This window comes from Gracilinanus agilis, chromosome 2 (assembly GCF_016433145.1).
Source record: "Gracilinanus agilis isolate LMUSP501 chromosome 2, AgileGrace, whole genome shotgun sequence".
In the NCBI taxonomy this organism is placed as follows: domain Eukaryota; kingdom Metazoa; phylum Chordata; class Mammalia; order Didelphimorphia; family Didelphidae; genus Gracilinanus; species Gracilinanus agilis.
In genome coordinates this window covers 430,901,869-430,916,934 of record NC_058131.1, presented here as the reverse complement: position 1 = coordinate 430,916,934, position 15,066 = coordinate 430,901,869, and the positions used below count along the sequence as shown (strand labels likewise).

Sequence of the window (15,066 nt, the reverse complement as noted above, 5' to 3'; positions counted from 1 at the left end):
TTATATATATATATATATATATATATATATATATATATATATATATATATACACACATGAAAGAAAGAATAAAATGAGACTAAAGGAAATTAATGAAGAGAACAATTGAAATAAGTCCTTTTTTTGTAAAAAGGCACAAAAAATGAAAATTTAAAACAAAATATATTAAAGGGGAAGAGAAGAAAAGGCATCTTACTTGATTATTTGAGAGGGAGAAAAGAGAAGAATTAGCAATTGCATAAAAGAGTGAAAAAGGAATTAGTAAGTTAAGTAAAACTTAAAAACTGGAGAATTGGTTCATAAACAGACGAAGAGGAGGTTGAGAGTGAGATGAAAAGAATCTAGCAATAGGATTTTTTTAAAGCCGATTAAGCAAAAATAACTGAAGAGGCAAAATACTACAAATTTCTATTTTGGATATGAATATCAGATAGAAGACAATAAACCCAACTTTAACTGTGAATGGATGAAATAATTCAAAATACAAGAGTGACAGATTAAGAAAAAAACCTCCACAATCTCTTAAAGAGCAGACATACACAGAATAAAAATGAGGGACTAAGCAGCAAGTAAGTCCAAAAAAGCAGAAGTTACAATCATGTTACCACACGAAGCACAAATTCATAACAAAAATAAGAAAAACAAGGGAATTACATTATGCTGAAAGGAACCAAAGATGATAAATGATATCAATAGTAAATTAATATGTTCCAAATGCTTTAAGCATCTAAATTCACCAAAAAAAAAAAAAAGAACTATATTAAAAGAAAACACTGCCAGTATAAAATCAGGAGACTTTAATGTCTCTTTCAGACATTAAAGTCTCTGTTAGACGAATCTAACAGAAAGATAATATAGAATTGCGCTAACTGAAATTAAAGCTAAAAGATTTTGGGTCTCTTTTAAATGGAACTGCTAAAGAAAATACATAATTTTCAGCACTCATTTGGAACTTGTATAAAAATTTACCATGTATTAAGACAAGGAGATAATGCAAATAAATGTAAAAAAACCAGAAATAGTAAATAAACCCAATACAGGCCATAATTCAATAAAAACAGTAAGCAGCTCAGAGAACATAAGCAAGACACAGAGCCAATAGGAGACTAAACAACAAAACCCTAAATAATAAATGGGTCGAAGAACAAATCACAGAAACAATAATTGTATGACAAAAATTATAATGATGAAACAACATACCAAAATTCTGGGATGCAGCTAAAGCAGTCCTCAGGGGAAAAATTATATCCCTAAAAACATACATTAACAAAATAGAAAAGGAAAAGATTAATGAGCTGAAAGTGCATTTTAAAAAATTAGAAAGTCAATAAATGAACAAATCTAAGATAAACACAAAAGAAGAGTCAATGAAAATTGGAAGTAGGTAAGTTGGATATCTTAAAGAAAACCTTAGAAATAATAAACAAAACTAAGATCCAGTTCCTTGAAAAGACTAACAAAATGGAGATACCTTCAGCCAACCTAATTAAAAAGGTAGAAACTCAAATCAATAAAAGTAAAAAATAAGCAAGGTAAAATCATAATAAAACCCAAAGAAATAAAAAGAATGTTCAGAGCTTACTATGTAAATGTATAGTAACAAAACAAAAAAGAAAAAGAATTTTTTTAAATGCCTGAATCAAAATTTTTAAAAGACCAATTTTCTAAAATAATCCAATCTTATGAAAAGAAATAAAACTAGGTGTAAATGAGCTATCAAAAACAAACAAAACTTCTGGTCTTGATATGGGCTGAAAAGAATTCTATCAAACTTTTAAAAGAACAATTAGTACCAATACTATACAAATTATTCTCAAAAACTGAGAAAGTACCCTAACCAAATTCCTTTTCTGAGTTAAGTAGCACACAAATACCTAAGTCATGGAAAACTAACACAAAGGAGAACTATTGAACAATATCATTAACAAATATCGATTCAAATATTTTCAATAAAATTCTGTCAGGATTACAAAGACCCAGCCAAGAAATTATTACAAAGTTGCATTTATAACAGGGATGCACAGATGTTTCAACATTAGGAAAACTATCACCATAATAAATCAAACAAACAAAAACAACAAAATGTATGATTAAAGAGATACAGAAAAAGCCTTGGTTTTAATATCACATTATCTTTCCAAAGTCAAAAAGCAAGCATGATATTCTATGAAAATATACTAGTAGCTTTCCCCAAAAGTACTAAAGTAAAAATGCCCACTCTTATTATCATTTGATAAAATTTTAGAAATGCTAGCAATAACAGTACAGCAGGAGAAAGAAATTAAAGGTATAAAACAGAAAGTAAAACTCTTAAATTACTAATGCATAATGATTTTGTTTTGAAAATCCTAAGAAAACAGCAAAGTTACTAATTGAGATGATAGCTTCAGCAAAGATGCAGCCTACAAAATAAAGCCACAAAAATCAAGTGTTTCTATATAACAATCATAAAATCCAAGAGGCAATAATAGAAAAGGAAATTTCATCCTTTCATTCACAAAGTACATAAACTATTTGGCAATCAATCTTTCAAAGCACACAAAATGTTTGTGTAGATCAAACTACAAAATGCCCCTTATAGAAATGAATAACAAATTAAATTGGTAGAGGAATATTTAGTGTTCATGCCAATACAATAAAAATGCCAAGTATTAAAAAGATATTTTTCATAACTCAACAAATAACAACAGTATTTATTTGGAGAAATAAAAGATCTGGAATATCAAGGGAAATAATGAGAAGAGAGAAAGGGAAAATAGCACTTCCAGATCTCAAACTATATTATAAAGCCGGAGTCATCAATACCATTTGCTAGTGGTTAAAAAAAAAAAAGAAAAGTAGACCAATGAAAGAGAGCAGATAAGGGAGAATTAGAAACAACGCTTGATAAATTGAAAAACTTAAGTTACTTAGGAAAGAATGCTCTATTTGATTTTTAAAATTTTACTAGGAAAAATGGAAAGCAATCTAGCAGAAATTAGGCTTAGATCAACACCTACACAGTATTTTACAATAAAATTAAAATGGATATGTGACTTTAATATTAAAGATCATACCAAAAAAAATCAAAAGAGAAGTAGATCATATACCTCCTACAGCTGTGGGTAGAAGATATATTCTTAATCAAACAAGTGATGGAAGCAATTACAAAAGATTAAATAGCTAACTTTGATTACTTAAAACTGCATGAGCAAAACGAATGCACTTATGATAAGAAGGGAAGCAGTCAGATGGAGGATGGGGAAATCTTTGTAACAAATTTCTCAGATAAACAGTTTTAGAACCCATGACATATAAACTAAAAGAAAAAGTCCAAAAAAGCCATTCCCTAACAAATATGAACAAACGGTTCTCAAAAGAATTCCAAATTATTAATAATAATATGAAAGAATGCTCTAAATAACTAATAAAAGAAATGCAAATCAAAACAACCCTGAAAGATGATTAATGTCGAAAAGGGTGTGGGGAAATAAGAATGCTAGTGCCTTGTTGGTAGCTCTGTGAATCAATAAGAGTATTTTGAAAAGTAATTTGGAATTAGTCAAATCAAGTGGCTAAAAAATCCAGGCCTTTTGACCCAGATGTTTTACTACTACACTTATAATCTCAAGAGGTCCATGATAAGAAGAAAGGCCCCATACACACACAGCAAAATATTTATGGCAGCACTTTTTGTGAGAATAAAGAATTGGACAACAAAGTAAATGCCCATAAAATGGGGAATGGCCAATAAATTGTGGTGTAATGGAATATTACTGTGGCCTAGGAAATTATGAATGATGATGAGTAACAGAGAAGTCTGGAAAAATTTACATAATCTGATGCAAACAAAGTTAGAGACAGGAAAATTAACAATGGAAATGGAAAGAACCACCATGAAATAATCAAAAATGAATGCTGTCAAGGCAGCTAGGTGGCTCAGTGGATAGAGCACTGTGAAGATGGGATTAACTCTACCCAGCCCATTTTTAGATTTAATCACCAAAAGTGTACACATCCCACTTATCCTCAAATGGGGGAGGTCTGTGACCCCCATGTGCAATAGTGGGTGATGAATCAGAATGGACTGACTGCCCCCGGGCAGTCCTAAGCAAAGCTTTAGCTATAATTGGTACACGTAAAATGGGAAGAAGGCACAGGAAGTGATGAAAGGAATGGTCTTTATAAACTGCAAGAACCTCCTGTGAAAAGGTTTTTTTTCCTTGAACTGGACCCTGGAGGAGCTCTGGCTGAGGACCTTGGACTGTTTTATATTTCTCCTTAGAACTACCATGTGGGTGAGGGAAAAAAAGCTGACTCCCTTCCTTGGTTTTCTCCTCTAGAGGAGGCCTCTTGGCTAAAACCCTTGTTAACTGACCCTTAGGCCCTCCGGATGGGGCTATTGGAGCCCTGCAGGCGTAAGCCAGGGCTTGAGCACATAGTCTAGCTTAAGTTAGGCCTCTTACTCTGCTCTCTTCTCATTTCTTTACTTTCACTCTTTCCCTCTATTTTATAAATAAATTGCTTTAAAAATCATTTGGAATTAATTAAATTCCTGGTGACCACCCTAGTAAATATTCAGTCCAACCATAATTTTACCCTTTATAGCACCAAGCCTGGAAATGGGAGGTCTTGGGCTCCACTCTGGCCTCACACAGTTCCTAGCGCTATGACCCTGGGCAAGCAAGTCACTTAACCCCAACTGCCTAACTCTTACCACTCTTCTGTTGATACTCAGTATTGGTTCTAAGACAGAAGGTAAGGGTCTAAATAAAGTGAATATTGTCAAATATTGTTAATATTAATAAATATGTTAAATAGAAAGAACAAGAATACCCTCAAAGTCTTAAGAAAGATGAGAATAAACCTTGGGCCTGTTCCTTTGCAGGTACATTGCATATATTTTCAGATTTTTTGACATGCTGATTGATTTTGAAGATTATTTTTCTTTTTTTCCTCTAAAAAAAAGGCATCTATGGGATGCCTCTTGAAGGAGAAGAGAGGAGGGACACTGGGAGAAACTCTAATAATGTAAAAAACAAGACATCAATAAAAATTACTTTTAAAAAGGAAAAAAATGAGTTCTCTTGTAGAGATATTGAGTTTGTAATGCCTGTGAGATAATCAGTGTGAAATATCTAATATGCAGTTGATGACTTGGGACTTGATTTTGGAAGTGAGATTAAAACTGGATACAAGAACAGCTAGGTAGCTCAGTGTTTAGAGTGCTAGGCATGAAGGCAGGAGGCCTAGGTTCAAAATTTGCCTCAGAACTTATGAAAAAGAATGCTATCCACCTCCAGAGAAAGAACTTTTGGAGTAGAAATCCAGATAAAAACATAACATAACTTATTTATTTGGGTGTGTCCTTTGGGGTTCTGGTTCTCTATAAGATTATTTGCTTACAAAAATGAATAATATGGAAATAAGTTTTGCACGATAGTATATGTATAACCCAGATTGAATTGCTTGTTAGCTCCAGGAGAGGAGAGGGAAAGAAGGAGGGGGACCGTACAGATCATGTAACTTTGGGAAATTTATGTGGAAATTTGTTAATAAAATAATTTTTTTTTAATTGACCACAGATATTTCCTAGTTATGTGACCCTGGACAAGTCACTTAAGCCCTTATCACTCTTCTGCCTCAGTATCAATTCTAAAACAGAAGACAAGGGTTTAAAAAGAAAAACAGATACATACAGAGATTTGGAATTTGTCTATTTAAGCAATGATGATTAAACACAGAAGAACTGATAAGGTTAAGAAAATATAAATAGAAGAGAGAAAGCCCATAATAGAACCTTGGGGTCTATTCACATTTGGGGAAGTATGATATGGATGACAGTGGAAGGAAGAGAGCAGGGTCCCGAAAACTCAAAGTAGAAAGATTATCTAGAAAAAGATAGCACTTAATAGCATCAAATGCTACAGTGAGGTTAAGAAGGATGAGGATTGAGAAGAGAGAGAAATCTTGGAAATTGGCAAAGGAATGGTGAGAACAGAAGCTGGAATGCAAAGGATTTAGAAAACAGTGAGAAGAGGCAAAGGGAGTTGGTAAAATTTATTAAGGTTTTTTTGCTGTTTTTTTTTTCTTTTCAAAAAAGACTTGGGGATATTTGGAGGCAGAAGAGAAGGAACCAATGGAAAGAGAAAGATTGGAGAGTGGAGAAAGGACAATATTTGGGGCAATCTGCTAAAGATGGGAGGGGAAGGAACTGGAGGCCCTACATAGAAGACTTGGCTTTGTCTAAGAAAAGGGCTCTCTCTTCATCACAGTAGAGTGAAGAAGCAAGTGGGAGATGATGTTAAATAGAGTGAGATGAGGAGAAAAGGAGGGAGTTCACAGTCTCTCCATCCCTTTGATTCTACTCCATGCTACCTTTTATCATTACATATTTGCAAAGCCCTAAAAAGCAGTCTTCATTACAGTTTCCTTCCAAAAAGTTGCAACAAATCAATCTTTTTATTTTTTTTTTTTGATTGACTCACTATCCCACTCTCCTTGGTGGTTGTCCCAATATTTCTTAGTCCCTCTAAGTCTTAAACTCTCAAATTCCTCTCTCTTGTAGCAGACAATCTTCACCTTTACTGAGGAAACTGAACCCATATTTTGTTCCCTCAAAATGCTCCTACATCTTCATCGGTCCTCTTCCTCTTCTCCCATCTCTAAGGAAGAGTTAGCTCTTTGTTTTACCAAAGTGAATCCTTCTATCAATATCCACAATCTCATTACACTCTGCCTTCTCTGGGAACTTGCTCCTAGATGATTCCTTCTCTCTCATCTTCAGTCTTTCCTTATCTACTGTCTGTCACCTTTCTCACTGCCTACAAACATGCTTGGGTTTCCCTTAGCTTAAAAACAAGAACTCTGGGGCAGCTGGGTAGCTCAGTGGAGTGAGAGTCAGGCCTAGAGACAGGAGGTCCTAGGTTCAAACCTGGCCTCAGCCACTTCCCAGCTGTGTGACCCTGGGCAAGTCACTTGACCCCCATTGTCCACCCTTACCAATCTTCCACCTATGAGACAATACACTGAAGTACAAGGGTTTAAAAAAAAAAATAAAAGAACTCTTCTCTGTAGTGTCATACCCTCAAGCTATCATCTTATTCTCTTTCTCAGCTAAATTCTGCCTTAACTTCTGTATTCTCCCAATTAATTTTAAACCTTCTGTATCCCACCCCTGGCTGAAACTGATCTATCAAAGGCTATCAATGATCTTTTAAAAGCTAAACCCTCTGGCCCTTTTGCAGTCTTTAACCTCCTCAAGCTTTTGTATTGTCCACCTGAATAATTCTTCCCTCCCCAGGAGAGTCCTAGATTCTATTCTTGCTGGGTCCTCAACCTATCTGAATGCACCCCCAGGCTTCTTCAATTGATCATAAACCATCTCCTACTTTGAACCCTAGTTTCTGTCTGGAATGTCTCTCTTTTCCTTTAATAATCACTCCTGTTCTCATGGATTCAGGTACTATCTCTGTAGATAATTCCACCCAAAATCTCTATATCTAAACCTACTCTCTCTCCTTTATTAGAGTCCCTTCTAGTTATCCTCTAGACATCTCAAATTCAACATACCCAAGAGAGAACTATCTTCTCCCTGAGAGCTGCCTTCATCCTAACTTCCCAAATTCCACTGAGAGCATCCTCTGCCTCCTCCTAATCCCCCAAATTCCTAAGCTTGGAATCATTCTTTTTAAATCTCTCTTAATGACTCATATCTAATCAGTTGCCAAGGCATGTGGAGCCTATCCACCCACTTTTCTAGAGATGCAGCCACTGGCCCTGTTCAGGCTCCCCATCACCTCTCACCTGCTCCACTGTTACAGCCTATTCTCAGGGCCCCGTTTCTAGTTGCAACTCATTCTGAAGGCTCTATTTCCAATTACAGCCCATTCTGAAAGCTCTATTTCCAGTTGCAGCCCATTCTCAAGGCTCTATTTCAAGTTGCAATTCTTTCTGAAGTCTCTATTTCCAATTGTAGCCCATTCTCAAGGCTCTATTTCCAGCTGCTGCAACTCATTCTGAAAGCTCTATTTCCAGTTACAGCCCATTTTCAAGGCTCTATTTCCAGTTACAGCCCATTTTCAAGGCTCTATATCCAGTTACAGCCCATTTTCAAGGCTCTATTTCCAGTTACAGCCCATTTTCAAGGCTCTGTTTCCAATTGCAGCCCATTTTCAAGGCTTTCTTTCCAGTTTCTTCCCCGATCTATCTTCTACACCACTGCCAAAATAATCTTCCTTAACCATATGGACATGTCCTGTCCTGCTCAAGAGCCTTTGGTGGTCCCCCGTCATCCCCAAGATTAAAATCCCCAGCCTGGCGGAGAATGCTGGATTTCACAATCCGGCTCCCAGATATCTCCCAGACCTTTCTAACAACCTTCTTCAAGCACTCTATGCTGAAATGAAACTGGATTCCCAGCTGTCCAGTGCATTTACATGGACCACTACCATGTACCCCTTCCTTATCTGCTCTTTAACCAGAAAATTTTCCCTGACCCTTCCTTACTGTTCTAGACAGGTAGGTGGCACCATAAATAGCACCATTGGTCCTAGAGTCAGGAGACCTGAGTTCGAATGGAGCTTCACACTTAGGGAAGTCACTTAAACTACTCCATTTGCTTCTGTTTCCTCAACAGTAAAACAGGAATAAAACAACACCTACCTTGCAGGGATGATATTTGTAAAGTGCTTAGCATAGCACCGGCACACAGTAGGTGCTATATAAATGTCTACTCCCTTATCCTCCCCTTTTTTCCTTCTCAAATTGCCTTAGATGATGCTTTATCTATATTAATCTTATACTACCCGGGACAACATAAACTCCTTGAAGAGTAGGAATTGCCTCCTGTTTGCTTTGCATCGAGTAGGTGATTAATAAGAACACAAGCTTTAGAAAGGAAAGGAAAAAAACCTTGGATAAATGTTTATAAAAGTGAATAGAAACCAGTCATATAGGAAACATGATAAGGCCCAGGGGAAGGCAGGGGCCAGCACCTACCTCACACAGCCACATAAGGCTCTGTCTGCAAGAAGGAGCTGGTCTGTGTTAGGGGGTGACGGCACATGTTATACCAGGGCTCTACTGCAGTTAGGAAAAATTAGCATTGCTTGCATATAATTGGCACATGCCCACACAGACCCATGCCTATTCTCAGGCAATTTTCACATTAAAATGTCATTCACTGCTCCCCTATAGGCTGTTATGTCTCTATTTTTCTCATGTTTTTCTTGGCTCCCTATCACCCTCCCACCATCTCTGGCCCACCACAAGTTATAGAGAAGAAAAAGGAGAGGCTAGATGTAGGGGAAAGGTGGGAGGAAGGGAACAACTCAGGGGAAGAACTGCCTCTGAAGGCTGAGTTCCCCCCACCTCCTATCAGTTTTCACCAGTTTCCCATCAATAAACACTGAAGTGTCTCTCAGCACCATGTTAGGTGGGTTTCTCATACAAAACTGCAGGAAGAGTTGCAGTCATTGCACAACAAATGTCTCTGCCTGAACAATGACCAATAATCTGGAAAACACATCTCCTGGAGGGGATCTGGGGTCGAGTAAGGAGGATCTGCAGGAAGGCAACACAAACTACTTGTCAGACTAGGAAAATAAACTTGGTGACTTGGGATAAGAATAAGTCACAGTTTGTAGGATGGTAGGAAAAAAAAAATTTGATTTTGAAGTCACAAGCTCCAAGTTTGAATCCTAGCTCCTTCATTTGCCTGTGACCTATGCCAAGTCACTGAACCTTTGAGCCTTAGTTTACCCATCTTACCCAGCAGCTACATTACTTACCTCACAGGGTTGTAGTAAAGATCAAATGAAAGAATGTACAGGAAGATGCTTTGTAATCTGGAAAGCACTATGTAAAAATGAGCTCTTATTATAATATTCCTGCATACTTTTCCACGATCATTGCCACAGGGAGAATGCAGTTCTCTCTCTCCCACAGTGTTTGGGAGAGCTGGTGTTTCAACCTTAAAGTCTCTCCTTGGGAGTTCAGAGCCCAAGGTGTTAAATGACTAATAATAGACTCAATTTTCCTAAGTTCAAATCTGGCCTCAGATACTTACAAGCTGTGTGACACTGAGCAAGTCACTTAACCCTGTCTGCCTCAATTTCTTCATCTATAAAATGAACTGGAGAAGGAAATGGCAAACCAATGATTATCTTGGTTAAGATAAGGAGCAAGTAGGTGGCTCAGTGGATTGAGAGTCAGACCTAGAGATAGGAGGTCCCAAGTTCAAATCTAGCCTACTTCCTAGCTATGTGACCCTGGGCAAGTCACCTAACCCCCATTGTCTACCCCTTACCACTCTTCTGCCTTGGAATCAATTCATAGGATTGATTCTAAGACAGAAGGTAAGGGTTAAAAAAAAAAAAAAAAGAAAGAAAGAAAGAAAATCCCAGATGGGATCATAAAGAGTCAGGCGAGATTGAAAAAGAACAAAACAACAACAAATAACAGTTAATATTTCTAGAGCATTTTGTTTGTTTTTTTTAAACCCTTAATTTCTGTGTATTGGCTAATAGGTGGAAGAGCGGTAAGGGTGGGCAATGGGGGTCAAGTGACTTGCCCAGGGTCACACAGCTGGGAAGTGTCTGAGGCCAGCTTTGAAAGTAGGACCTCCCGTCTCTAGGTCTGACTCTCAATCCACTGAACTACCCAGCTGCCCCCTTTCTATAGCATCTTAAGGCTTGTGAAATGCTCTAACAGCATTGGCTTTAGGGCCAAAAGAACCTATATTCAAATTCCAACTCTGATGCTTCCTATGTGTGTGACCTTGGGCAGGTCATATAGCTTCCCTGAGCCTGTTTCCTCATCTGTATTATGAGAGGATTGAACTAGTTGGCTTCTGAGGCTCCTTTATCTCACTGGATTCCTCATAACCCTGCTATGAGGTAGAGGTTAATATTATCTTTCATTTTACAGCTAAGGAAACTGAAGCTAAGCCAGTTACACAGCCAGTGTCTGAGATGGGTCAGGTCTTCCTGACTCTAAGACAGTGATGGGCAACCTTTTGAGCTTGGTGTGTCAAAATTCACCAAAAAACCAAGCATAACTCAGGTGGTGCGTCACTTTGAGAAAAAAAACATCATTTCATGGTATTTATAGTTTAAATAACAAAAATGTATAATTGTAATATATAACTGTATTTAATAAACCAAAATAGGTAAATTAATATAGGTAGAATTGTCATCTATAGTGCACAAAGTGTCTACAGTACACTACAGCAAATGTTTCATCCTTGGCATGTGGCCCCGTACTTCTCTGTATGCAGCCGCGCGTCATCAAAAATGGCTACATGCGTGTCACTGCTCTAAGACCACCACATCGGATCCCCAAGACTCTGCAGATGGATGGAAAGAAACCTGGATTTAAAGTCAACGGAGGGGACAGCTAAGTAGCACAATAGATAGAGCTCTAGGCCTGGAGTCGGGAGGACCTTGATTCAAATTTGACCTCAGACAACCCAGATTGCCAGGCCCTTGCCACTCTTCTGCGTTAGAAATGATATTAAGACAAAAGGTGAGAGTTTAAAAAAAAACAACAAAAACCTCATTTGAGCCAGATTTGAATCTCAGCAGCTACTAATCTTGTGACTTGGGGCCTGTTTTTCCACCTGTAAAATTGGGGAGTGGGGGAATAAACTAAATCTCCCAAAAGAAAGTTAGATCGAGGCCCAGACTTAGAAATAGGAAGACCTGGGTTAAACCCTGCCTCTGATACTTCCTAGCATTGTGATAATGAACAAGTCAACATCTCTGACCGGACTGTTTTCTCTTGTGTAAAAAAAGGATGATAATTCCAGGAAAGAGTGCTGTTATCAAAGTTCAGATGAGATCACCTTCATGTCAAGTGCTGTGTAAACTTCAGAATAGAGCCATCTGACCCCTAGCCAAAGTCTCAGGCTCAGAAAACACCTCCCCCCTCCCCAAATGCTCCAGCATTCCAGCACCAGGGAGCATGCAAGGCCTGTCCACATGTAAAACTTCCCTCCTATTTCAAACTTTTGTTGAGAGGGCCCAATTCCCAGGCAAGCTTGCTGAGTGTGTTGGGAATTCTAGGTTTTCTTCAGGATCAGTTTCAACTTCCCCTTTCAGGCATTTCTGGTCTCAGGTGAGGCAAGAGAAACATGAATCCTTTCCTGGGCTAACTAAGCTTCTAGTCATAAATAAAAAGAAATTGGGACTGGGAATCAAGGTCTGCCAGGTTCTGGCATTGATTTCATATGTGACTTTGGACAAGTCCCCTTCTTACTCTGGGACTCAGTTTCTTCTTCAGGCAAATAAGGAAGCTGGAATAGGTGATGTCTAAAGTAACTCCTGTTTTTCTTCTCTTTGGTGGGAAAATGTGACTTTTTAAAAATAAAGTTTCTTTATAAACATTTAAAGGGAGCCTTTTTACTTTTGTGCCACTTAATGATCATCCTCTCCATCCTCCAAACTCCTATGCTTCCTTGGAACACTTGAGTATTACTGGGAAGGAACTTAGGAACCATCTAGCTTAAGCCCCTTTTTAAAGAGGATTCACTTGCTCAAGGTTGAGCAATAGCTGATCCAGGAACATTACTCTAAATTAAGAGTTTTGGGGTCATTACCCCATTGATGTTTCTGTCTGTGTCCCTCATCTGGTGCATCACTATGTGCAAGTCCTAAATTATTTTGTTATTGTTTATGTTTGGTGTTTTTGACCATTCTGGGTGCTCTTCGAGGGCAGGAGCCAAATCTTACCTTTCTTCCACATACTCTGCCCCCTCAAGACAATCCTGAATGGAATTCAGCCCATGGCAAGTGCTTCCTGGGCTCTAGAAATTAATATTGGCCTCTGTGCCACTAGGAATTTCTAAGCCTGTCATAAACCCACACTTCCCTCTTTCTCTTGATTCTTCAGGGAAGATGACCTCCTCTTATAGCCTTAGCTACAGGACTGGGGAGATTTCATCCCCGGGGAACTGCAAGGAGGAAATCAGACACACCTCTGACGGCTTCTTCTCTTTTTGCCTGGGCCAACTGGGCTTGTTGGTGGGAATCTTGGAACATCTTGAATTGGTGGTGGTGTGACCTAGAAAGAATGAATAGGGAAGGTTATCCACAGAGACATCTCTTCAGCACAGAAACTTGGCAAGCTTCCAGAGGGCCTCATACCACCTAGAAGATAGAATCATCAACTGGGGACAAAGGGAAGCCTGTAATCCCAACAGTAACAACCTTAGCTTCAGCACAGGCCTTTTATGGCTAAACCAAATAGAGTGCATGTTCAAGTTGCCCCAAAATTAAAGTTTAAACCAAGATAAACAACCATTTATTTCCCTGGAATAAAAACTAGTTTTGGGGAAGCCGGGGGAATAGCAACTAACCAAAAGATCTACGTAAGCTGCTGGAAACTCTGAAATTCCTGTGGATAACTAGACACCACAAAGATAGATATAGGATCTTGGCTAGAGGCCAATTGGGCCTCAAGTGCAAAGTATGTTCCTCTGATCTGTTAAAGTTAAGACTCAGGAAACATCGAATATAATTCCATGCCTTTCTTCCCATCACCACCTTAAGTTACTTAGGATGACAGCTAGAGATCCTAGAAACTTGAAGTCCTCTGTTCTACTCTCAGGCTTCTCCCTGATTGTCTTAGGGACCTTTTCCTTGCTCTGTATCTGTTTTCTCATCTATGAAATGGAAACACTGTCTTTACCCTTTTACCTATCCCACAGGGATGCTTATAAAGTCCTTTTGAGGTTGTTCAGAAGGATTAGGTCGAAAATGTTATAAAGCTCCCATACTGAACAAGGAGGTATAAATTTAAGATCACAGTAAGGTTTAAGCACATGTGTCCACTTTAATGTGGCAGAGTAGACAATCACCATGTCCCTAAAATGTCATCATACACCTTGGCAATGGGACTCCTTAAAATAGTTCTAGGGCCACTATTGTTTCCTTTTAAGGCCATGCTAAGGAACCCAGACTGGCTATGGAAGGGAGAGGGCTCTGAGAGAAGAAACTTTTTTCTAAAGCTCTCCAATCTCTGAAAAACAGTAGCAAGGAACGTTTACAACCTTTCCATTCAGAAATTTCTTCTCTTCCCACAATCCTCTCAGAGGTATCAAAAAACAAACAAAAAACAACAACAAAAAACCCAAACAATCAAAAGTTTCCACTTAGTTTCTCTGAACCACATTCCAACCACAGGGCAAAAAAAGCTCCCACTTAACATAACAATACTTCCTTCCTCAGCTAAGTAAAGTCATCAAAAAAAGGTCAAAGTTTTGTTTACAATTGTTACCAATTATAGTAGGAGGAGGGAGAAGTTTGTGTTCATTCAGCTGGAATATCAAAGTCTACTGAGATAAAGGTTGAGGCCTCAGACTATCATCAGCTCAGACTCTCTAAACTTTCCATTTTAGGAAAAGAGAATTTGACTTTGGGCTAAAGGGGCAGATACATTTCAGCATTCACATCTCAGAGCTGAATGTCCCAGAAGATTTTTTTAGTGCAAATCCCTAATCAAAAGGACCTGACAACCAGAAAAGTGGCCTTAACTTCAACCAATACAGTCAGAGACTAGCCTCCAAGACTTCTTTGGCCAGAAGGAGTTGCCACAGCTGAAGCAGGAGTCCAGCAGGTCCTGTACTCCAGAAGGGGCACGAGCCCAGAAGCTCATGCACAAAGTCTAGGCTCTCTAAATGGCATCCTTGCTTCACACACTGGTTTTCATCACTCATCTGTATTGTTTCACCACTACCCACATCATCCAGTCCTCTCATACCTCTTCTAAGTTATCTCCCCCATACCTGGAAAATACCCCCAGCCCTATTATTTCGAGGTCAGACTCCTGCCTTCAGGAAAACTACTTACTCCCCTGTAGAAAATTTTCGCTGTGCATCCTCAAGTCTATCTTCTCTTTTCCCCCACCCCTCTGTCCCTCCTTCCTCCCTCTATCTTTCCCTCCCTCCTCCCCTCTGTTTCTTTCCCCCTTTCTCCTTCCCTCTCTCTCTCTCCTTTCCCCCTCTCTTTCCTTTTCCCTCCCTCCCTCCTCCTCCCCTCCTCCCCCTGTCTCTTTCCCCCTCTCCTCCCCTCCCTTCTTCCCTCTCCT

The 15,066-nt window shown here is 38.7% G+C and overlaps 1 protein-coding gene across 1 annotated transcript in view; it reads right to left on the bottom strand.

Annotated features, from left to right (window-relative positions):
- JADE2 (jade family PHD finger 2) overlaps positions 1–15,066 on the bottom strand; it is a 189,463-nt gene that overhangs the window by 171,631 nt on the left and 2,766 nt on the right. The window contains exon 3 of the mRNA XM_044664689.1: positions 12,956–13,041. Within this exon, the coding sequence (XP_044520624.1) occupies positions 12,956–13,041 (86 nt within the window). The remainder of the gene's footprint in view (positions 1–12,955; positions 13,042–15,066) is intronic.